Source organism: Alosa sapidissima, chromosome 4, assembly GCF_018492685.1.
Source record: "Alosa sapidissima isolate fAloSap1 chromosome 4, fAloSap1.pri, whole genome shotgun sequence".
NCBI classification, from domain to species: Eukaryota; Metazoa; Chordata; class Actinopteri; order Clupeiformes; family Clupeidae; genus Alosa; species Alosa sapidissima.
The window spans coordinates 22,928,476-22,953,851 of record NC_055960.1 but is presented as its reverse complement, the minus strand read 5'-3'; the positions used below and the strand labels follow the sequence as shown (position 1 = coordinate 22,953,851).

Sequence of the window (25,376 nt, the reverse complement as noted above, 5' to 3'; positions counted from 1 at the left end):
AACATATCCAGAACTGTACAGGGCAGTTCAGGGGAATTTAATGAAAGAGGCTGAATAACTCAAATGACAGGTTAGTTTGAATTCTAAGATTCAACTGTTAGATATGTGGTGGTCAGAGGATTATGTGGGACTGTGTTCCGTGTGGATTTAAAGGATAGCAAATGTCATCTCAAGTGTTCGTCTTGCTTTCCGTGTGTATAACAGGTGTGATATATGAACTGAAAGAGCATAATCCTAAAGAGTTAGAAGGGCAAGTTCATTTAGAACTTTCTGTACTGGGGTTACATTGACACACACAACGCACTTAGATATACAGTACATATCTCACAGAATCTAACCTTATGGAAAACAGACACTGAATAAACATGCACTGCATGGAAATAAGAACCAACAATCCGCTTATATACCTTCTGTAGATTTATCTTTATAGTTATTTTGTCTCTTTTTCCCCTCCCACTGGTTATCTTTTGTGTGTTACTGCACTGTTGCCAATTTAAGCACTGTCAGCCAGGCATAATCTGTCCATAGCCCTAAACTATGAATTAATGTGCTGTTGAAGAGGACACATGATCCGCAAAGAACAGATTTCAAAGACAGATTGAAATTGCAGGGTGTGATTCCACATATTTGACTGTACTTAAGGGATTTGAGCTGGATTATTTGAAGGTGGCACAACTTGCCAGATGTTTTCCCAATAGCTTCCGAGAATGAGAGGTTTTCCTGCCTCCTCAGTTCTCTGCATTATTTAAATATCAATTTGTTTTTATTTTTCTTCTAAATTGTCTGAGAATATTTGCAGTGGTATTTTCCCATCATTATTTATTTTCGTAATCAGAGAACCATCTAATAAAATAAGATAGTGGCAATTTCAGGCTAATTTACTGTACGGCCAGTACCACATTAAGGATAATATAAGGATAAGGATAACTATTTTCCTTTGTATTTGAAACTCTTTTATTATTCCTATACATACTGTACATGCTTTGCTGCAGTATTTCACAATGGACACAAGTGGGTGGTTTACCTCATAGGGTTGGTATGGACCCTCTGCTCCAGTGCAGAGGGATTTGTGACTGCGAGAAGTCATGCGAGGAATGCCAATAATTGCTGTTGTCTCAACGTCTCTGCCATTCTGGCTCCGGACACTATTTTAAGAGGCTAACATCTGCACTCTTTATGACTCTGGCTTTGGTCGGTACACATCCACAACACAACAACCACTGACCAGAGCCCCTAGCCATCCTAGGCATCCAATGGGTGATTATATGTCACATACATTTACCTACACAATATAGATGCTACCTTAACTTTATTAGTTTGTGTCAGCAATTATAATGTGAAGATGTGGTGCAAAATATTTCACATTCATTGGTTACAATGATGTGGCCTGGATTTGAACTGATTCTTTGAAGTACAAGCAAACCATTAACAGGGATGCACAGGGTGGCCTGTGCATTGCAGAGGGTTGATTTGGCAGGCACTAGGACCTGCGGCTCCTCCTGCGCTTGAGAGGTGGTGGCTCAGAGGAGGGGGACTCCTCTGCCTAAACTTTCAGAACAATCAATTTCTCAACAAGTGCAGGAGTCAGGCTGAAGTGGATGTTGGGGGGAAAACTCTGCCCACTCTCTACCTGGACTTTTTCTGGGCTTTGTTGTGTGAACCTTGAGGATTTATTGGAGTATATTTCACTCTTGGATCCAAAGCTGATAACTGGAGGCAAAAATATAATCAGAACTGAGGTGAGAGAGTTTATTTCTTTTCACTTCAAAGTGATTGAATGTCTGGTTTTGTTTAGCCTCAGGAAAGTTCTGTTACTCTTTCAAGAGGAAGCCTATTGATTCCATAAACTGTCAGCCAATCAACACAGGGGCAGCTTACATACCCCTCATTAAATGACAATAAATGACAATCATGTTCTCCCTCAAAGAAAAACATCCGTTCAGGATATTTACCTTAGGTCAGGGACTCAAGTAGGTATCTTGGGCTGTGAAAAAAGATATGCGCTATGCTATCTTTCAAATGAAAACATTAAAAAGTTAGTTCTACTGTATGCACCAGTTTGAATCATGGCCTCTTAGTTCATCATTAGCATTTGTTGTTCATTTACAAAGGAGGCAGAATTTCCTTTTGTTATTAGAGTAATAGAGAGGGGGTAGTGAGTGGAAGCTACAATGTTCTGGTTGATTTTCAATAAGGTCAGAGACCTAGCAGTTATAGCAGTTCTCTTTGGCTCCTTAGAGACAGTAGAGTACTGGGTAAGATGCTCCATAAAATGGTTAATGAAATCCTTACAAAGTTAGTTTTATGTACCGGTCTTGGTTACGTCTTCTTAACCCATTGATGAGACTCATCTTTTTTCCTAAGCAAGTGAATGGCTGAAGTAATTCTCTGCCATGGGACATAATGAGGGTCGCAAAAGAGGTCGGTGGGACCACAAACCTCTGGTGATAACCCAGGCATCTCATTTGCTCCCCAAGGAGACAGACATAACCCCCCCACACACACACAACTATACTCATTCACCTATGCTCCCACCCACCCCCTACACACACTCAATAACCCCCCAATACTGCAGCTCGGCCTCATCAGATTTCACTAGCCCTCAGTCCTAGCCCCTCATTCTAACACAGCTATATGCTCGCGCCTCATGTTGCTGGCTCTGTGTATGTGTATGTGTATGTGTATGTGTGTGTGTGTGTGTGCGTGCGTGCGTGCGTGTGTGTGTAACTGCGTACAAACGTACAGAGCTTATTATAGCTAAACTTCGTTGTCAGGTTGACACATTAGTGCCTTCTATCCCTAGGGAAAGCCTGATTAGAGTGGAATCAGAGAGTAAGCAAACCTGTGTCATTTTTTCAAATCATCATGGCATTCTTCAGAGAGTAGTGACTCCTCATTTAGCCAACATTTCAATCAACATTCAAAGGTGTACATATCTCTAAGATGAGATCAGTGCAAACAATTGCAGAGAACTTAATTAAAAAGAGATCAAATCTGGAAGGAATGGTACTTTTCCAACCATGTCTTACAAGGCTAGACACAGACACATCTGTGATACACAGACATCAAACAAGGAATCTTCCACATGGAAACAGTCAACATTTAAAGAAAAACATTATTATCGGGACAGTAATTAAGTACTGACGCATATCAAACAGCGTTCACCAGTCACCAGTTTACCTGCCGTTGCCATTCCACTCTGCTGTTGATTCATTTCAACCATCCAAAGGAAATGTGCACACTAGTTCACTTTGTCACTTTAAACTCTCAGTCTCCACTCTGAGGAACAGCTTAACACGCCCAAGGGAGATTCAGGCACTTGTCTCCTTGTTTCACATGCACACAACACAAACAGGGCCAACCGCAGGAGTCAATAGAGCCTTGAGCTGTCAGTCATCCATTATTGCCTGAGTATTTTGGTTAGTTCACACTACCCTCTCTAGGATGTCCCCAGAGAGCACTAATCTGGTTCGCCATACCTGGGCCCTCTTATGGGGTGGCCAAAGCCCCCCAGGCCTTCCTCTCACTGATCCCCAGGATTATCGTCACAGAAGGAGGACCTTAGGTCCACCAAAAGAAAACTGTGGCCAGACAGCAGCCATACAAAAATAAATACCAGCCACAGAGACAGAGCAGAGTGTTTGTTGTCCCCTCATCCAGACTAAATAGAAATGAGCAGCTAAATCTGTGGTTCGCTAATGGTTTCAAGAAATACTGGAATGGGAGTCTTTGAAGATAAGGGGACAAAAAGATTTGTGGTTGTACAAATTTGGCCAAATTTGTCACATGTGTTTCTTTTGAAGATATCTGTGTCTTCCTACTCCAAACACTGTCCAGAGAAAGATTTCAAAGAGAAAAAAGGGTTGCCTCGTATTTTTCTAGTTATATCAATATATTTTCTTGATTATATCACAACATGTTGATTCAATTTCAGCCAACTAAAAATAGATTTTTTCATATTTTTACCTTATCATGCCTCAATTCTTAGCAAGACCAAAACTTGATGTGTCAACATTTTTTTCTACATCAGACACATTTCATGCAATGTACATCATGTGCCATGACTAAAAAATAGCTATAAAATTGCCTAAAGAGGGCATGTGATAACTGGAATGCAGACCAACATTCCTTACGTTCTTGTAATTCACCCTCTTATTGTATTTTAGTATTTTCAGTCAAGCGGGAAAATCTGACTTTTCTAAGACACTCTATACACCATTTGATGGTTATTATGTTGCAAGCAAAGCATAAATATTTCATAAATGATCTGAAGGATGACCACAAGTGGTGGTAATTACTGAATGACATCACAGTGTTTTCTTCAGTCTTATGGATGTGGATGTTGCCTCGTCTGACAGCTTTCTAATGTCACATTTAGCCAGATGGTGGAACTTTATACAAACACAACAAAGAGTTCTTGGAGAGCGCATGCTGAATAGACAGCCAGAGGATAAAAACGAGCAACTGACAGAATTGGACTGAAACTGATTCTCAAAGTCAAGGATCCCGCCAAAGTACTGGTCCAATGTCAAGCATCCATCAAACTCTACCAAATTTGACAAGACTGAAGTCCTTCACTTTGCCGAATTATCGAGGATGCATATGTGTATCCTCAGCGTGCTCAGAACACCCACAATCCTGTGCGCACATTTATGGAGGATTTAAAATCTGTACTAAACAAGGCAGTTCACTATGTATTTAAATGTAAACATTGTCTTATTGCCACTATGCAAAAGAAGTATGGTATATATGGCATGAAGTATATGCTGCTGGTCTGAGAGTTTTCGGTTTCTGTCGTAGTGCCCCCCCCCCCCCCCCCCCCCCACCTCCACAATGGCTGAATAGGATTGTTGTTCTGTGGTTTATTTTAGCAAACAAATCAAACACGTATAATTTCATTTATTGACGTGATAGAATGACAGTGGTGCATTCATTGTTTTTCAAAAAGAAGCGGGCAGGAGGCATGTTTTTCAATAACGCGCACCTGCAGCTTACTGCACACTCAGTCTGTCCCATTGGGTGTTCTCCAAATGCTAAAAAGAAGCCTTGCCTCGTCTTCGAAGGACTTGACTCGGCAGGGCTCAATTCTACAACCCAAGAAAAAATTTGGGACGTTGTGTAAAATGCAAATAAAAACAGAATGTGATAATATACAAGTCTTGTAAACCCATATTTAGCAGCAAAAAGGACAAAGACAGCATTTATGTAAAATAAATATATGTATAATAAGTATATATATATATATATATATATATATATATATATATATATATATATATATATATACGTATGTAGGCCATTTTAAAACCTGGACTCTTCCTCTATGGAGAAATACTGTTTAAATATGTACAGAATCCATCTTGGCATTGTTTTCCTGAAATATTCAAGGTTTTCCCTGGAAAATACATTGCCTGGATGACAGTATATGTTGCTCAAATCCTGTATCATTCAGAATTCCCTGTGCCTTGCCAGAAGTGCAAGATACCCATGCTGTATAAACTAATGCACCTCCACATCGTCATAGATATTGGGTTTACAACTGAGCACTAAAACAAGTTGGATAGGTTGGATACTTAGATAGGCCCTCTCATCTTTAGCCTAGATGAGTCCATGATTTCCAAAGCAAATTGTAAATTCTGATTGGTCTAACCACGTTACCTCAGTCCATTTTAAACAAGCTCAGGTCCATATAAGACAGTGGTATTTCTGTATCGTGTCTAAATACAATTTTTGCTGTTGCATGGTAAAGTTTACACTAGCATTTCTGAATTGAGTATCCAACCGTGCTCATACACAATGGTTATCAGAGGTTTTCCTAAGCGCATTCAATTATTCTTTACATAAACAGGTCTAGTTTTAATGCAGTGCCATCTGAGGTCCAAAAGACCATGGCCATCCAATATTGTTTTTCAGCTCTATCCCTTGTTCGCACATATTTCTCTGGATTTTAATGATATTATGTACTGTAGATGATGAACTCCCCAAATGCTTCACAATTTAATGTTAAGAAGTATTAAAATTACATAATTTGTCCAGAAATGCAACTTATAGAGTGATGAATACCCCTACATCTTTACTTCAAGACACCCTGCCTTCCTGATGATGCTCTTTTTCATACCCAATCATGTTGCCAGCTACCCTAATTAGTTATGAAACATTCCTCCTTCTGTTTTCTTTATCATTACACAAGTTTCGCAACTAAACGAGTTTACAAGATTTGTAGATTATTACATTCTGTTTGTATTCACATTCTACACAACGTTCCAACTTTTTCTGATTTGGGGTTGTAGCAAGCAAGAATCTTCGACTTTGAGAAACAGCCACTGACTATAACCAAAGTCCTTTTAGGCAAGTCCCTCCACTCGTTGGCCGTATTGCAACGCACTTTAAGCACTTATCGGGCATCTATTTCGGGCAGAACTATGCGTGTGGAAGGCTTCATAACAGCAACCTAACTCAAAGATCAAAACATATGATTGGCACAATGTATTCACATGTCGACTAACAAACTAACCCCATGCATTTCTATGGAGTGCTGTGTCTCCTCATTAGAAAGTCTCTGCTATAACTTTAAAATCCTTTTCCTTTACCTTACCTGTTGTAATGTGAGATATAATGTTGCCTTACTGACCACTTGGAGAAGCTATTGGGGAGGAGAGCTCTGTTGCTCTCCAGAGCAACACTTTCCTTGGAACTTCACAAAACAAGTTTCTTTGATGGATGACGTGATATTCCTGGCCCGATGTGATATGTACTTGTTTCTTATTAATGACATAAATACAGTTACCCTTTCGGTATACTGTTGTTTTGCAGTCATTTCATACTTAAAGTTACCACAAAACTTTTAAACAGTGTGACATAGTAGTGAGTAAGGATTTATAACAATACTTTGATTATTTCCACTTGCATTTTCCAGGATTGGGTTAGAGTGCAACATGCAAGTTCCAAGTATTTATAAATGCTGTTTTCATAATCATCTGTTACACTGCACTGAATAATATAATTGATAACGCCAGGTTTAGGTTTTTGGAGAAGAGTAAGGGTAGTTAGGTAAGGGTAAGGACTTGACTGAGATTCCAGATAGCTTTGAATAGTTTCATTATAGCAGTTGCCAAATTCCATCCTTGTCTTGGCCTCAGACGTGCGTTGTTCAGGTCATACTTCATGCAGAACTCATGTGTTGTTGCTTTAGGAGAGTGATTTCTGTTTTGTGTTTTTTGTCACCGATACTGGGAAATTTCATGTCCACGTTCTGTGGACAATGGTGTGTAATGATTTGTTGATATACCTCCAGCCAATAAGACAAGCCTGTTCCAGTTCTGCAACTGATGAGGATATATCAAAATAAAGAATTAATTAAGACTCTCCTGGGTAACATCTATGTAAAAGCCCCTGGGCCTGTGTGATAGTCAAGTCTGTTTTCACATTCTGTTACTGCTATACAGTATAGTGACGGACAGAGAAAGTCTCTGATATAAAACAGACTTTAATTCAGTAAACAACCTGAATTTCAATAAAGTTGGGACACTTTGTAAAATGTGATTAGAAAAAAGAATGATTTACAAATGCTATAAATGGCAAAGGCTGTTTTCACCCCGGTACAAATATAAATGTATGCTATTTGTACCAGTGTATAATTATTAGTGCGTGCTATTCGTACCCTGGTGTATATACTGTAGCAATGTGTGCTATTTACACCCTGGTGTAAGTACTGATGGGCAAAGACTATTTTCATCCTGCTACAAATAATGTATGTTATTTGCACCTGTGTATAATTAGAAGTGGATGCTATTCGTACCATAGTGTATATGTTAATGTGTGTTATTTACACCCTGATTTGATATTTTTGCTTTCCTTCATTGTATATTTTTCAAATTGTGTGCCTTCTCTGCAGAACATTGGTACACATGCACACTTATATTTAGGGTATCTACTTTTCTCAACCACTCTAGCCAAAACAAATACATGGGTATCAAACCCCGGACTCCCGTATGCCACCATTGTGCTAAAAACATATTTATCTGCTTGCATAAGCTTCTGAGAGTTTGCAAGGAGATTTAGAGTTCGTAGACCTGACCGTCATAAACATAAGATTGCTGTTATGCTGTTATGAAATTTGTATGTATTCAATAAATAAAACACAACTTTTCCACCAGAAAATTCATCAGAAAAGATATTAGTGCCAAAACCTTTGTGAATTCTTCACTTTCTGCTGACAAAAAACAAAAGTCTACCATGTTTTTTGTGCATGCACAACACATTTGTTGTCAGGTGCCATTCGGGGTGCGAATAACCCAGCCGTGGGGTCAAGGCTAATTGTACCAGGGGTGCAAATAAATAGAAAAATTGAAGAAGAGAAGGATTGCGAAAGAGTTGCAAAGGATTTGAGGATTTCATCATCTACAGTACATAATATCATTAAAATATTTAGATAATGCAGAGCATCTTCACAAGGGACAGAGCTGAAAAAAATGTTTGGATGGCCGTGGTCTTTTGGACCTCAGATGGCAGTCCTTTTTCTGTAAAGAAAATCATTGTATGGACTCAGGAAAACGTCTGATAACTACTGTCTATGACCACAGTTTAATGCTCCATTCCCACATGTAACGGTGCGGTTGCCCGTTACGGCTACAGTTTATTTCATACGGGAGCTAAATACAAAGAACGGACAACGTGATTTACAAACACACTTTGTTTTCACACACGAACACGAACGGCATCCAGCATGGTTGCAGCAACTGCAAACCACAAACGCATACAGGACAATATAAGCCTTACTTTCAGGGTGGCCAACTGAAGGTTGAGGGAACACGGACATTCAGCAAACTTTTCATTGTGTCGGACAATAGCGCTTCCTGGTCTGGGGACGGAGAAAAGACCCGACGGAAAGTCGCAAGGAACATTATATGTTTGTGGAGTGTGACTTACTGCACAAGCAGAGGTCAAGTGTGCAGGGCAAGAGGGGTGTTTGGGACGTTCTGGTTATGTATGCTATGTTTAGGTTATGAAGTTAGATAATAGGATTGCCTTGTTATGAAACTGTGGGTTTTATGGTATGGAATGTATTATTGGATATTTATATGGAGAAGATGGGTTTTGCTAATTAATTGATTGATTGATTGATTGATGGTGCATTGGTGTAGGTAGTCCGCAGAGTTAAATTCTCTGGTGGGACTATGGTTGAGAGCAGAAGGAGGTAGAATGGTCTGAGGTGAGCAAGTGATAGCCCCTGCTAATAGGCCTAACACTCGTTTTGTGATTTGCAGCAGTTTGCCCTATGATTGAAAAGGGTTGTCAAAGTTAATTTGATATATTTTGGAAGCTCATTGATTGATTTGAGATTATTGTTTGGTTTTTCTTTTCTTTTTCCGATTTTCTCCATACTGGTTCATGCATGCAGCTGCTAAGGTGGAAATAAAAACCTGGCTACTTTTGAGAAACATCACCACTGTCTCCTGTTTCCATCACCGCAACGCCACCCAGATCACACCACATGCTAGCGTAAACTCTACCATGCAAAGAAGAAATGTTATCAAGACATGATACAGAAATGATACCATCTTATTTGAGCCTGAGCTCATTTAAAATGGACTGAGGTGAAGTGGAAAAATTGTTTCAAAATTTTAGGAAAACAGTGCCAAAATTAATTATGCCCATAATTAATCACCATAGTACTGGTTACGGGATACTGGTTAAATATGATTCTCAAAACTTTAGCAAGGGGTCTCCTCGGTTCCTAAACATTTTTAGAATGTTGTTAAATAAAGAGGTGAAGCAACTCAGCGGGTAAAAATGCCCCTGTGCCAACTTTTTTGAGACATGTTGCTAAACTCTGTGGGTAAAAAATGCCCCTGTGCCAACTTTTCTGAAACATGTTGCTAAACTCAGTGGGTAAAAATGCCTACATATTTTTTCCAAAAGACAATACAATTTCTCTTCTTCGACAGTTGATATGTTGTCTTTGAACTATTCTCAATTAAATATAGGTTTGACATGATTTGTTCACATTTTTTTAAAGCGTCCCAACTTTTCTGGAATTCAGGTTGTACACAATCATAGCAACATTCATTAAAGACACACCACTAGATGCAAAAGAAGTACAGTATAAAGTATAAAGAATAAATAATAATGTGTGTCTTAATACATAAATCCTGATTGTTTAATTATTTTAAGTTTCATTATAATGCTTTATTATTCACTGAACATTAACAGCTTGATTGTTCAATATTAGGACACAGATCAAGTTGCAACCCACACAGTTGTAGAAGGGTTTCGTAGCATACTTCTGTTTGTAATCATTAATCATACTCTTATAGTGTAATGACATCACTGCATTCAAGGAAGTTGAGTGAAAACATTTAGGCCTACCAACTGCTGTGAACAGTGTTTATGGTTGTACCTTCATGCTTACCAATGCAACTTATAAACATTTGGAGTTTACACTGCTGTCTAACACATCTAACATTATTAAACAGTGATAAAACTGTAAACCAATGTGATTATCCGACACAAAACAGGCTAAGTTGGTTTCACTACACTGAGGTCTATGAATGGGCAGTCCACTGAGCTCCACTTGTGCTGTGACCCCTCTGCCTTGTAAACAAGAGCTAAAGTAAACATCACACTTCACCCTAGTCGAAACTAAAAAAGAAATTGATGAGTGTAATAGACTTAGCAGGTTCTATTTGAGTGTCGGGCAGTCTTGATGGATGGAACAGATGTTGCATCAAGGCAGGGTGCAGTTTGTGTTTCTTGTTAAAGTGTTGTCTTTTACTGGTCTTGGGAAGCGCCAAGCCTTAGATATTCACAGGCATTTAAGTGCTCTGTGTTTTGCTTGTGTAAACACATCTCCCCAGCAAAAGAAGGGGCCTTTCTCAGTGTGTGTGTGAGAACATGTAGCACAAGAAAGACATTAGCACCATTGAATTAGCGCAACACATAGAACACACACTCACAATATATCTCCTCCCTCTAAAGAACCCGTTTATTTTACTTGCGGAAGAGCAATCATCTCAGATGTTCCACATGAACAGATTTATGCAAGCCATCTAAACTTTGGCTCTAATTTCAATATTTAGAGGAACCGAAGACAGTTGTATACAGTGCCGCAAGACATAATGTAAATCTGGACATCTGCTTAGGACGATGTGGTGAAAAAGACACACGACCGACTCCGACTCTCACTTTCACAGGGCCTATGAGACCAACCCTTTTGCCTTAATTGTTTGCTAGTAGCAGCAGGAGGAAGTTTGTTGATTGCACCTAAGCTATGTATATTTGTCCTTACCTACCTCTGTAACTCGAGTAGGGGACATTAGCACACACATTTTCATAAATAAATCAGAAATCAGGCCACTGCTAGTGTTCAGTGCCAAATGAGAAAGGCCCTTAACTATATAATTTGGTCATTTGCTGTCCAGGCTCACTTTCATATGATCCATCATCTCTGTATGGTAACACCAAAGTGCAGGCTCTGAGTCAACCAAAGAGTTATGGGAGCCTTTTTGTGGATGCACTGATTGTTCCTTATTATGGTTGTCGTCCATGCTGCATGGAATACCTGAATGGAACCATTAAATGAAATATACAGGAGTATTGTATTATAAATAGCACCTAGTTTGGTGTTCTAGGTGTCACATCAAGGTAGCTATGCTTGTGTGTTTGAAGTGAAGCCATGTGTAGATGTTGCTCCTTTGAACTTCCACAATAGCCTGTTGGCACACAGACCTTCTCAATTGTAATTGAGAGCAGGGTTGCCAACTTTGGGTGTTTGGCTGGAGTGAGATTTTGTGAAGTCATAGTGCGTGTGCGTTAAATTTTTCCCTAAACCTAATTTTAAAAATGTCTGTCCCCAGACTTTTTTGCTATGTACAGTATAATCCATGATTTAAGTTTCTTCAAAATGTACAATTATTGATTGCACTTGAAAACAAGACCAGTGTTTTAACCCTGAGGCATGGAAGGATTATGAGCCACTGGGCCACTGGGCCCCTGGGCACAGACATGAAAAGGGCCCCCCTGCCCACCTGAAAAAGGTAGTAGCTCAGTAGAAAAAATTTAAAAATAACCCCGTAAATGATGACTTCTGCCGAGTTTTGTGGAAAGAAATGGACAGATTGAGACTTATGAATGTGTGTATGAGTGTACGTACAGTATGTATCAGGGATGGAAATAGCCCAAAATATTTTTTTCCACCTACCATTGTGGCTGGTGGATTCCAAAGTCTACCAGCTACTAGAGATACAGTATGAACATTTGATGAAAAATCATGACCAAAATGATCACGGTTATTGGTATTGCAATATGATTAAAATGTGGTGACTTTTCTTCTAAACCTACCATCAATGTTGGACAGAACTCATAATTGGCCTGCCCTTCATGCCCAGTAGCAACAAATCTAAAGGTCAACAGAACAGCTATAGTGTCATAAAAGTGGTGTGGCTCCTTTAAGACCCAATCCACTGGTGTGAGTTCTGGAGCCATCCAACTTTATCTAACTCTATCCTACATCATCTGATTTTAATATTATGTCTAGGCTACAGTATATTTAACATTTAACATTTATTTTCTATTTGGCCTGTTATGAAATATAAGCACACTTTTTAAGACACTTAAATACATGCATGCTTAGCATTTTGTGAAAACAAATCATTATGGCTACATCGACAAACTCTTAGCCATGAGCTATATATCCTCTGATTTTAATATTTACACATATGTAGGTATTTAAGCACAGCTCAGTTTTAAGACACTTAAAGCCCAAAATGTAGACACTTAAAGCCCAACCATATAGAAATTTGCTACCATTTCAAAACCGGATTACTCTGCAACGGCTTATTGTACAGGGGATTGCATTACACCTTTGTGTTCGGTAAGGTATGCTGTTTAATCTGGTTTACAGTTTGTCATGTGTGGAACGAAAAGTTTGTGAGATATTCCTCCTATAGGAATTGAAATGAGCGCAGAGCTATAGTAGCCTAATATGATTATTTCTTTAAAGTTAATTTATTTTTCTCGCGAACCGTTTATCGCAGCAAATAGCGGCTATAGCACCTTATAAAAGATGAGAAAAAGTTATTTCATGTGATGTCTGTGAAGCTACTTCGCGAGTAGTTCCTAGAGAAGAATGGGCGGCCACACTTTATGTCGGTCTGCCTCATGTCTAAAGCAGCGTGTTCCGTGAAGGTGCCGCGGACCGGATTAAAATAGCCTAGTCAGCGAATCAACAATCAGAGAAAACTGCGCTGAGAACGTTGTAGGCGGATATTAGACCTACCTGCTGTTGGTCTAGACATATGTATGCCTTAAACTCCTATCCTGTCATTTAGAAACAATGCTGTGGTCTAGTCTAGTCATCAACAAAAAATGAACGGATTGCAAAAAAAAAAAGAATGGATTTGGCGTGACATTTCTTGAGTGTGCGTGAGAGCGTGAGATTGGTGCTGAAAGCGTGAGTGTCACGCCAGATGCGTGAGAGTTGGCAACCCTGTGAGAGTGGGTCTGGAAAAGGTTCATTGACTTACAACTTCTGGCAGGGGTAACTAGCACTGAAATTAAACTTAAATCGGTGCATTAAACTCTTACCAAATCGTTTCAGAAGTGCAGAAATCTCGTAAATGAAGGTTTTCAATGCAGTTGTTTACTCAATTCCAAAGAAATACACGTCCATGCTGCCTTAGCTAGTGTATTTGCTGTTATTCCAGCAATGGCATCCAGCAGTGAATACTGAAACTATTTAGCTCTAGTTTAAAAGCAGTTTACACTACTGTCCTCTGTTGAACTTGAGCTCGTTGACCTCTTGTCATCGTAAAATAATGATTTGGGGCTAATAGCTGGAGTGTTTATTCCAATGAAACAAGGCATTCAGTCTAGCTAGTTTTGCAGAACATTCCCTTCATTTTATAGATCTCCTAAGCTTCTCAATTGGCCTTGTAAAAAAGCAGCCACACCTGCCAGAAATGGCAGCATGCGGTATAAATACATGTTTATGTTTGAGAGTTGTATATTAAACACTTGTAGGAAAAAATGTAGAATATTTTCAGTGCTTTTAAACCTGGTGTGGCCTTAGAGTCACGCGGCGCCTCAGCAATTTTAGCCGCTTGCCTCATTGCATTTTGCTAAGGCGTCAACCCTGTTAAGGAGAGTGACTCCCAATCTCTGGAATCAGCAGATGCTCTGGAATTGTTCCCACTTCCACAACACAGTCACAGGGTCCTGGAACATATATGGGTGTGAGACTGTGTTTGATTTACCTCTCGACGCTAATGGGCAGGATTTGGCCAAGAACTCTACAATGCCTGCACAGACACAGGACAGGAAGCAATCAAGCAATTGGCCTATCATGTCATTTTACAAGAGAACAAAAACACACATCGGAAAGGAAATCCTAGATAATTATCAGCTATTGACCTCTACATGAGAAGAAACAGGCATACTGCTGGATGCAGCGATGAGCTCAAACAGCATTGCAGTAAGATGTATATTGTGAGCTCTTGCAAGTTTGGGCAGGAACATGGGCAGACTTTACGAAGGAAGAATGTCACTGTATAAAATGCAAATCATGTCATGTCCAACTGGTTTCATGGTGTCTTCCAGGCAGCACTGCATCGAAGGCAGTCGGGTTAGGCATGGGTTAGGGTTAGGGTAAAGGTTAGGGTTAGGTGCCTTAAAGTCGACAGTCGCAGCGCTGCCTTGAAGTCGACAGTGGGGGCTTAAAACACCATCAAGCATCCAACTGTGAACATGGAAATCAAGATTCAAGATTGATTCCTTAGTGAGAGTTAGGAATTTAATTTCCAACTCCCACTGAAAGATAATCGATTTGAAATGAAGTATATAGACCTTAAACCCTGTGTGAGAATCAAATAGGTGTCCGTATGTAAAGTGACAGAGTTGCTTTAGTGGCTAACAGATTTACATGGATAAAAGAAGGGAATAAATATTTCATTCTGTAAGTCTTTTATGCTCTTTAACTTTAATGTCTTTGTTTTTTGGCTGTCAGTATACCTACTCGGTATGAATTCTAATGTGTTCTGTTTCCAAATGCCACTGAGGATCATTCCAGACCAACTTGTCTTGAAGTGTTGAAAAGATCATTTGTTCCCATGTGGACCATATAACCAGGACATCTGCTTATTAGTGTGGAGTATTTTTCCTCAAGCTTGCTGTCGTCCTTGTCCATTCATTTTTATCAGCCATCAGAGACGGAACTGTGCTTTGAGCCATTGTGTTATAGCATTTAATGTTTTATGGTCTGATGTCAAACCATGAACTCTACAGCCTTGTAAGAAAGACACATCCATTGACACACCAAATTGTATGTCAATTCTACACATCTTATAACACTGTACCAACCCCCATGCTTGACAAAATGACAGGAACGTCCATGCTGCATGCTTATATCTGTCTACACTACAGGTGGTAGTGAGAACACTCATGTTGATAGATCCTAACGTTACCATCAGTTTTAAAAAAAATCCTGTTTATACATATGGTCTATTTCCCATTAGATGGACTATGACAATAATTCAGATCCTTAAAATATGTGTGACAGTTGCTGATAAGACAAACATGATCAATCATTCACACACCCTCATTATGTCTCTACTCTTGCTGAGGTCTCCCCAGTGTGTGTGTGTGTGTGCTTTATCACATAGGCTGTGTTTACCTGTAGATATCCATCTGTCAAACATGGTTTAACAGGCATGCCTGGGGCATGGCAAGCCCAAGACATCTCTTATCATTTTAACAAAAGGTGATGATGAAAAGTAACTCCTTGCATCATGCTTATTTTGTTATGGAGCGTGTGTTTTAATTTCACATGTGTTTTCAGTTGTAGTTTCATTGCCTCTGAAATGGAATTCTGATATAATTTACTTTAATTGAATCCATAAAATTATTTGATATGGCAGATCAGGCTTATTGGGGAGGTGTTATTGTCAAAACACTTACCAGGTTAAATTATCCAGTGAAGCGAGAGTCCGGTGACAAATCTTATAACAATAACACTCATTGTTATCATACGAGATACCAAAATGGTCTGTTAAACTTTTCTTGATCCAGTCACACAACTGATGAGAATCACAAGTGCTGGGATTTCTCTATGTACATAGAGGAGGACATAGATCTATTATTTGTAATTCAGCATACAACATGGGTGTGCAACACAGTTAGCTTAAGTACTATTTACAACCAGTTGCTGGAGTTTTGAGAATCAATCCCATTCTTGGGATTTTCAGCTGCGCAACAGTCTGGGACTGGGATCTTCTTAATCATGTTTTTCGTTCCATGGCGTACCCAATGTGACAGGTCTGACAGTTCCCCCCTAATTGTCTGATTGGCATTGATAATTGAGTGTCTGGATGAGAGCATATATTGCTCATACCTGTTTTTATATCATTTGGCATGGGCCAGTAGCCCTACATGAGAGTTGTGCTGGCCCCATATTTACTGGCCCAGATAAGTGAGTGTCAGAGAGACGAGCTGACCTGACACTGGACAATCTTCTTGCCTGACATGCTCTTTCACTTCCCCCAGGCCAGTGAGCCATTGCTTTATGTTAAATAAGTTTTGAAATTATATTCTCAGTCATGTCAGTGCTTTCTTTGGTTAATATCCATGAAATGAGTGGAGGACACTTAAACACACATTTAAAAAGGAAAACTTTCCAGTATACTGTAAAGGTGTCTAATAGGGCAGCCGTGGCCCACTGGTTAGCACTCTGGACTTATAACCGGAGGGTTGCGGCTGAAGTGCCTTTGAGCCAGGCACCTAACCCCTCACTGCTCCCCGAGCGCCGCCGTTGAAGTAGGCAGCTCACTGCTCCTGGATTAATGTGTGCTTCACCTCACTGTGTGCTCACTGTGTGCTGTTTGTGTTTCACTGATTCACCGATTGGGTTAAATGCAGAGACCAAATTTCCCTCACGGGATCAAAAAAGTATACTTATATATATATATATATATATATAATATTAATATCCCTCCACTGTAGGCCCATGATCCCTCTGTTAGGGTATATTTCACAATTTTACCATAATAAGTTTACCATAATAAAATAATCTAATGCTGTTGTTTGTTATGAGGTTCGAATATGATTTAGTGAAAGTCTTGTCAATTCTACTAGCAAAAGTTTGTAAATCAGCAGAACAATCCCTCCATGCATTGGGATTTACTGTGTACTTGTGTAATAAAACGCATAACATTTGTAATATGAAAATGATTTACGTTCCTGGATATGTTTGTGTTATTTTTTGGTACTATTTTCTCAATCATCCGCACAGAATGAATGTTTTTCTTCAAAATTAATTTATTATACATTTGTTCTCGTCAGAGGCAACATTAAGTATATCCCCACAGTATTATTGCGTAAGTTAAATAGCAAGCATTTTATGCATGTGTTTTTGAACACAGGCTATCAGGATAGACAGGATCTGAACCCACAACATGAGGGCCTTGTCATCCCTCTCCAGCTGTTTCTAAATAAATAAATCTTGTGTTCTGCTAGTGTCTTTTTAAATGACCACATACCATGATGTGGAACTTGTATATGCCCTTGTGAATACTCTGAAGGGAAAACACTGTTATTCACTTGTCAGATTTCCTCAGATATTTTTTTTTCTCATAATGTAGCCATGTCTCTATTAGTAATGAAGATATTCTTCCTTCAGCATGCTCTCTTATCACTCCTCCTTTAAGAAAAAGCGGATGAGATTAACACCAACTAGAGTCTGGCGTGCGTGACTATATTTCATGTAACTTCTGACTGCTTCTCATGCTGCGCCATATAAAATGAACATGTCAAACAAATAGTTAAATTAGTATCAGCAATCACTTTCTGTATATATAGTCTCTGTGTCTGTGTGTGTGTATGTGTGTGTGTGCATGTGTGTGTGTGTGTGTGTGTGTGTGTGTGAGTGAGTGTGTGTGTGTGTGTGTGTGTGTGTGTGTGTGTGTGTGTGTGTGTGTGTGTGTTACATCTCCTTATCAAAATAGCTTGAGGTCAAGATGTACAGTAAAGGCTGTAAATGTAATATTATTATGCCCGTGGCACCCATAATATATTATGTAAATGTTTGGCTCCAAAAGCATGTCCTTGAAAATGTCTTATTAGAGTAGATTATTTCCCGAGTCAAATGTCATCGATCAAAAAGGAGATATGCTGAAGCAAATCACGTATCCACCAAATTTGTGTACAAGGCAGAGGTGGTTTATCTAATGTTCATGACTCACACAGAAACTTCTGGAAATCGACCTTATGGGTGTACACAAATATGTTTTGCAAGTTAGTTAGTTAGCAACCCCACATACAGTAAATTGCATGCATTGCAGACTTGATTGCCGTTTACTCAGTGGTAAACAGCAGTCACACTACGTGAGAACTCTGAATTAATTCGATCAGCCGGATATCCTGTGGCTTTTTGTGGCAGCAGCCGTGCTAATGATGTGTTTTTCTAGGCGCACATGCTCGTCTTGCCACTAAGTACACTAGCCTTTTCTGGAATGCTGTCAGGTAATGCTAACTCTGTAGTGGGAAAGGACAGACTGCCAGTCTCAGAGTACTAATGCCATGTCTAAATCGGTGAGCGGTAGGCATCATAAACACTCACAGCTATTTCCTCTGGGAAAAAAAACACAGTATATAGGCCTATGCATTACCACAGGCGTGCTTAAACTCAAAACACTTTATTGTGTGCTGTTTTGACATTACACATGTGTAACTAATTTAAATCATTATACCCCATCAAACACACACACACACACACACACACACACACACACACAGTTGCTTCTTATGCATAGGCTACCCAATAATTACAAAACTTAAAAAAAGGTATAACAACAGCTAGACCTACAATTCAGCTGTAAATGAGGTTCCAAATGTTGCCCCCTCCTCTTACTTTCTCACTGTTCTCTTGCTGAAAAGCTTCCAGTCTGCGGCCAACACAAAGCCACGCTTCATGTGTGCAGCAGGCGGCCTCGCCTGACTGGCCTGAGACCTCCGCCAGGCTCTGTCCCCATTCAAAAGGCCCGCACTGGCCCCTGACAGAAGGCCACTGTTGGCTATGGCCACTGTCTAAATGAGCATATCCCATTACCCAGAGAGTCCTGAACCATTGTGCATGCACTGTCATATGAAAGACAACAGCAAGAGAGTACCCCCTTACACACACACACACACACTGTAGATCCCAGCTAGGTTCATCCGGCAACCGGATTTGTTAAATTGTTTCAATTAGGCGTAATGACTTGCTATTTGATTCATGGCTGACAAGTCGTGTTTCCTTGATGCTCAAAACACGTTCATTTGACGCACAACATGGTTACTGCACCCTGACACAAATATGTTTTTTATAGGACATCTGTGTTATTTGCTTGACTATTCTGGAACAAGAGAATGGGAATTAGGGCTCTATCTTGCACTTTAGCGCAATTGACTTTGCGCAAATCGCTTTGTGGGCGGATCTTGGGCACTGTTTCTATTTTAGGACTCTATTTTATTTAAGGACTGTTGCGCCCCACACAAATCTAAAATGGGGTGGTCTGTAGTAGCTACATTACTCATGGGTGTGGTTTGGGCGTAACATGCAATAAACCAATCAGAGCGTCATCTCACATTTCCTTTTACAACAGACACGCTTGTTCCATAGGATTGCTATTATGATGGCGGATTTGCCAGGCGCAGCCAGGAATGGTTCACAGCGCTATAGTCGGTTAGGAACAGTTTGCTATTGATTTTTCCTCTTGACAAAATGTAATACTGTCACTTTCCGATGTTTTGGGATCACTCTCACTGAGTCACGAGGTTATGAATGCATGGTGATATTTTTGCAATGTAATCTAACATTACCTCACTATAGACAATGCAGATCTGTCAGATAAGCTCTCCTCTCCCATGCTGCTGCTGCTGGGGCATTTGGGTTAAATGGCATCGGCATGCAGTTCAACATCACGTCTCATTAAGTCCTCTAATATTTCCTAATTTATGTCAACACATCCGTGATTCGTGGAAATGTGTTCGCTAGATTTATACCTGTTTTTTCACATCGGACACCACACTGATTTCCCTCGTGTAGCAATATTTGTCCTTGTAATTTTGTATGGTTTGGAGAAATGGGAACTGCGTCGTATAGATGAGAGGAGCAAAGTGCATTGCGCAACAAAGGTGCCCAAGCAAACGCTCCTGCAGGTGTAAGCTACGGCTGTACCTTACCAACAGGCAACTCAACAACAAGAAACAGTTTCCAAGTTGACCTAACTTTCCAACTCTGCACAGTATCCCATTAACTGCATGACAGTAGGCTATTTACAATATTTATTTTATGTAAAGTAGAGTTTGTAAACACGTTATCATCAACTTAATGCACGCACAACTTTTGTTTGAGCAGGAGAGAGAATAACAATGAATGGACGGAGCAACTACAGAAATTGTAGCCAAGGCTACTTGCTGCTTTCTTTTACTGTCTATGATTGCTGGTTAACAGCACATAATAAGCTTATTTAAGCGAATTCACAAACTCAAGACTTCAAGGCCATCATGGATATAAAACGTTTTTTGAAAACAACGAAAGGATGGAGGGAACATAGCAAAGTTTGGAGTTATTTCAGATGGACTACAACAAGGTAGGCAAAATTGTGGTGCTTGTCAAAACCTTAGCGCAACTGGAATAATGCTTATAGACTGATGTTAAAGCGCACACAATGTTTAAAGCCATACACAACGGTAAATTGGAACAAAACTGGTTACAAAAGGTAACTTTAGCCTTTATAGGGCTGTATAGTTCAAAATAGTCCAAATTATAGTAGTCCAAATTAATAGGTCGTAATTAGGCGTTGTTATTGTAAAGATATTGCATGTAGATGTAGGCCTACTATATAGGCTAAATTTTACTAAATTACTAAATATTACTAAATTTTTAGTTGACCAATGCACAAACAAAACAGGGAAACGGACAAATATTATTAAGGCTTTGAATGTTTCCATCTGTGCACAGGGTGTCTAGATCGGTGTGCATAGCATTAATTTCTGCAGGCCTGTGGCCATGCATGCGCCCTTAAAATAGCATCAGAATTTGCGCCACTGACTTTAGACCAGGAGGTTCCTGGTCTGTGGCGGAATTGTTTTCTAAAACTGCAAAATATCAACAGGGACCGTTTGCGCCGGATCATGCCCCCTCTTTTCGCTGAAACGTCCCCGTGGGCGCACATGTACCTGTGGAGGGAAAATTCCAATATGCGCTGACTGCAAAATAGGAAAGACAAAAGCGCGAGTATACAAAGTCAGTTGCGCTGGTGTGCAAGATAGAGCCCATAATGTCAAATAGCCTCAGGCTTCAAAACAAGGGTTATTTAATGTGTTAACATAGCATATCTATTGATGTTGCTTCCTAGAAATTGTGTAGCTCTGGAAAAAAAAAAACTTTTTCTCATAAAACTTTCATGTTATGGAAATGGTTTTAGCCCTGTATGGTGACTTTTTAAAATAGGGAGATGTCTGTTGCTTAAAGAGAGTACTGAAGAGCCAAGAGTACTGTTATAGTTACCACTTATTGTGATAAGTGACACTAGGAAAAGTATCTACCAGCTAATTGAGTGTCACAATAGAAAAACATTCTACAGGCACAGCTCGGATCCACAAACCTTTTTACAAGCATTGTTATATTGTTTCTTTGTGTTGTTTTCTTTGACAGGGTTGGCACTCAAAGAAAGGCAGTGCTCATGACCTGAAAGACCTGGAGCTTTGGCAGCCCATCAGAGGAAGGCAGAGCCACATCTTCAGATCCTCATTGGCTCCTCTGCTTTGGTAAGGTTTGGGACAGAGAAACCATTCATGCGAAACGTGCGCCAAGTGCTGCAAACAAGAATCTCTCATGTATAGACCAATCCAGATGAATGTTCAGACCTGCTGAAGACGTAATTATGAGGTATTCTCCTCGGTGAGTCCTGCCTCGGGTCAAGTTTGTCAGTCAAACTTAAGAAAGGTATTTAGTGAAACTCATACTTTGATGAGGAAAAACATTACCAAAACTCTGTCTGGGCAGGTGACTGAGTAAGTTGTGGTGTGATGTTTGAGACAAGTGGAAGCCCAAAATCCATAATACCTAGAGGTGCATTGCTTTTAAGCCAAAACAGAGTCAAAACACAGACATTATGTTTTTAACTGATTTCAAATAAATAATGAATATCAATATGAAACACATTTTTGGACATTAACTCACATTAATCAATTAATTATGAAACGCAAAGTAATTCAGACATGAGTCATGCAACATTTCCCTGAATCAGTGGTTCAGTACATCAGCATGAACTGACTCCAGTCACCTGTTTCCCTTAGGGAACATCTGTCAGAAGGTGACAACACTGTAATGAAAGTTTGTTTGCCTGAAGCTGCAGACAGTGCCTTGCTACTGCTGCAGACTCCTGGTGTGCTAGTAAAACGGAGATTGCTAACACAAGGCATAAACAACTTCCACGGAAAGTATTTCTCCAAGGCATTCCGAGACAATCAGACGGTCATACAGACGGAGGTCTTGAGAGCCGTTGTGGTCAGACAGCATATGGGGTTAGTTATTTGCGGTTAGAGGGCAGTTACATTTTTCAAGGGTTAAGTGTCATTTGGGCACAGGCGCCAGCATGAATGCATATTATGCCCATGTCGTAACAACCATCCGGGTTCCTTTGTAACCATTGACCCAGCATCATCAAATGCGAAAGGACATTTTTTTGTCCACGCAACATTCAAAGAAGCCATATACATAAATGTTGCATGCTGTGCTGATGTCTCTCATGTCTTTCAGAGGGTAGTTGTTGTAATTGCACTCCACACTGTTGTCGGTTAGATGATTTTATAGCTGTGTGAATGACTTTATAGACCATTCTGTCTGAGTATCTGCCATTTTTTTTCAGTTCATGTCTGTGTGTCTTTCTGTGTGCGTACGTGTGTGTGCACGCGTGTGTGTGTGTGTGTGTGTGTGAGAGAGAGAGAGAGAGAGAGAAAGAGAGAGAGAGTATGTGCATATATGTGTGTGTGTGTGTGTGCGTCTGTGTGAGTATGCATGCACTTGCACATGCCTATGTGTGTCTGTGTGCAGAATAATACTCTGGCCACATTCAGTGACAAAACAATTCCCAAGAAGATAAATGGACAACGTTATTTTCATATCTGTCTTTCTCTGTCTCTTTTCTGTCTTTCTCTGAACTCTCTCTCTCTCTCTGTCTCTCTGTGTTTACAGCTCAGTGAAGGCTGTTTTACAGACTGGTTAACAGACTCTTTGTCTGTCGTTTCACAGGGGTGAGCAGGGGGCCAAAGACGGGCCTCATGGCAGGTGTCTGGACTCGAGCGTTCTCGCAACACTCACTCTAGACGCCCCAGACGAGGCCCACTCTTCACAAGGAGACATTCAACAGGTAGCCGCCTGGACACCACCTGGCACGGATTTATAACATGTGTTTATTACGAGTCAATTAGCGGGCGCTATTTAGTTCATAAACAAACCTTTGGCTAACGAACAAAGAAAGTAGTGTCAGTCAGCACAAGTGTATTGTAAGGCATGGCTTAGGCTTTTCATCCTCTCGATACTTTGGCATGGTGCTCCTGAATTACTATGTGCCTGCAATTACAGGGTAGTAATCTATCTGTAGAGATAGCTTGTGTCTGAGTCTGTAACTGATAAGCTGTCTTAATAATGATACCAGTTGGCATTGGAATAAATGTTACTTTTATTCAAACTGTATTGCACGTGATTTTGATCACATTAAGGGAAATATTTTTCCTTTTAGACACTGCTTTCAAGTCTACAGCATTACATATATGACATAAGATTATAAGCAATGTTTCCTGCCTTATGCCAGTCAAAATATTAAATTACTATGAGCTATATAAATGATATACAATGACAAAGACATCAAAACAGGATGAAGTGAGTGACAGTTTATAGCAAGCGTTTGCTTAGATTGCTAATGATTTCTGGTAAAGATGGCTGAGATATTCTTTAAAAAAATGTGGACCAGTTGTACTAGTTCTTGACCATATTCTTCCTCACACTAATGAACATTGATATGTGGGATTCTTGACTTATACTTGACTTAAAGTTTGAAGCACTGAATACTGTTAAGTATTGGTTACATGAGAGATGTAATCAGATTGAAATTGAATACAATTTGATTTCATAAAATTGGATTTCAACGGTTTACAAATTACAATTTAATCAGAGTAAAGAGAGTAATTAGACTGAAATCAGATTGTTTGTTTGGTGATAACCATACTGAGTGTGGCATTTATTCAAATATCAAGTTAGTATTGAGACAGTTCATCTGTTTTTAGAGTAAAACTCATGACCTCTGTTTCTTTGGATTGGATTCAGGCTTCAGTATCCCAGCTTTATCCAGATGTCTCAGTATTCTGGTCCTGTTAGTTAGCACCAACCCTACTCTGGTGACATTATTGTTTGTCTTCATCAGGACGAGAGTCCATGAGGTCGTCCATGCTGGTCCTCCTCCTCCTCCTCCTCCTCCTTGTCAGTGTCCAGGCTGTGTTGACCACAGGGGTCCATCCAATCCCTCAGAGCCCCCTCCAGCACCCGGCCCCTGGCAGCACCCCTGCCGCCACCGTCCCCACGGTGGACCCCAAGCTCTTCAGCAAGCACCGCCACCGCTCGCCTCGTGTGCTCTTCAGTGACCAGCCGCCCGACGCCGAGCCCCCCGCGCTCCGAGGCGGGGGCCAAGGGGGGAGGACAAGGCGCCGCGCGGCAGAAGTCCCCCAGCACCGCGGCGTCTACTCGGTCTGCGACAGCGTCAGCGTGTGGGTGGGCGACAAGACCAAGGCCACAGACATTAAGGGCAACGAGGTGACCGTGCTGCCCAACGTCAAGATCAACAATGCCAACAAGAAGCAGTACTTCTTTGAGACCACCTGCAGCAGTGGCCGCGCTACCGGGTCGGGCTGCCTGGGCATCGACGGACGCCACTGGAACTCCTACTGCACCAACTCACACACGTTTGTGCGGGCACTGACTTCTTTCGAAAACCTGGTAGCCTGGCGGCACATCCGCATTAATGTGGCGTGCGTGTGTGTGCTCAGTCGCAAGTCGTGGCGACAATAACACACACACACACACATACACACACACACACACACACACACACACACACATACACACACACATACACACACACACACACACACATACACACATACATAGAGAGAGAACTGGTCACACACCCCTCACTCTGAAACTGTGGACTCCTCACGGCGAACTGCGTTTGTGTTGAAATCCCACATCTCACTCCAGCTACAGTGAATCCTACATGATTGGACACTGTTAAATTATGTCAATGATAGGTCTATATACTGTTGTATTTTGTGTTGTTGTTGTTTGA

The 25,376-nt window shown here is 40.4% G+C and overlaps 1 protein-coding gene across 2 annotated transcripts; it reads left to right on the top strand.

The window, feature by feature from the left end:
* ngfb (nerve growth factor b (beta polypeptide)) lies at positions 1–25,376 on the top strand. Of its 2 annotated transcripts, none has more exons than XM_042089656.1 (4): positions 1–70; positions 21,689–21,801; positions 23,288–23,405; positions 24,459–25,376. In XM_042089656.1, the coding sequence occupies exon 4, from the start codon at positions 24,470–24,472 to the stop codon at positions 25,097–25,099; it is 630 nt and encodes a 209-aa protein (XP_041945590.1). In that variant the 5' UTR covers positions 1–70; positions 21,689–21,801; positions 23,288–23,405; positions 24,459–24,469; the 3' UTR covers positions 25,100–25,376. The 2 variants fall into 2 exon arrangements, with proteins under 2 accessions (XP_041945590.1, XP_041945589.1); XM_042089655.1 differs by lacking the exon at positions 1–70 and adding an exon at positions 1,596–1,739.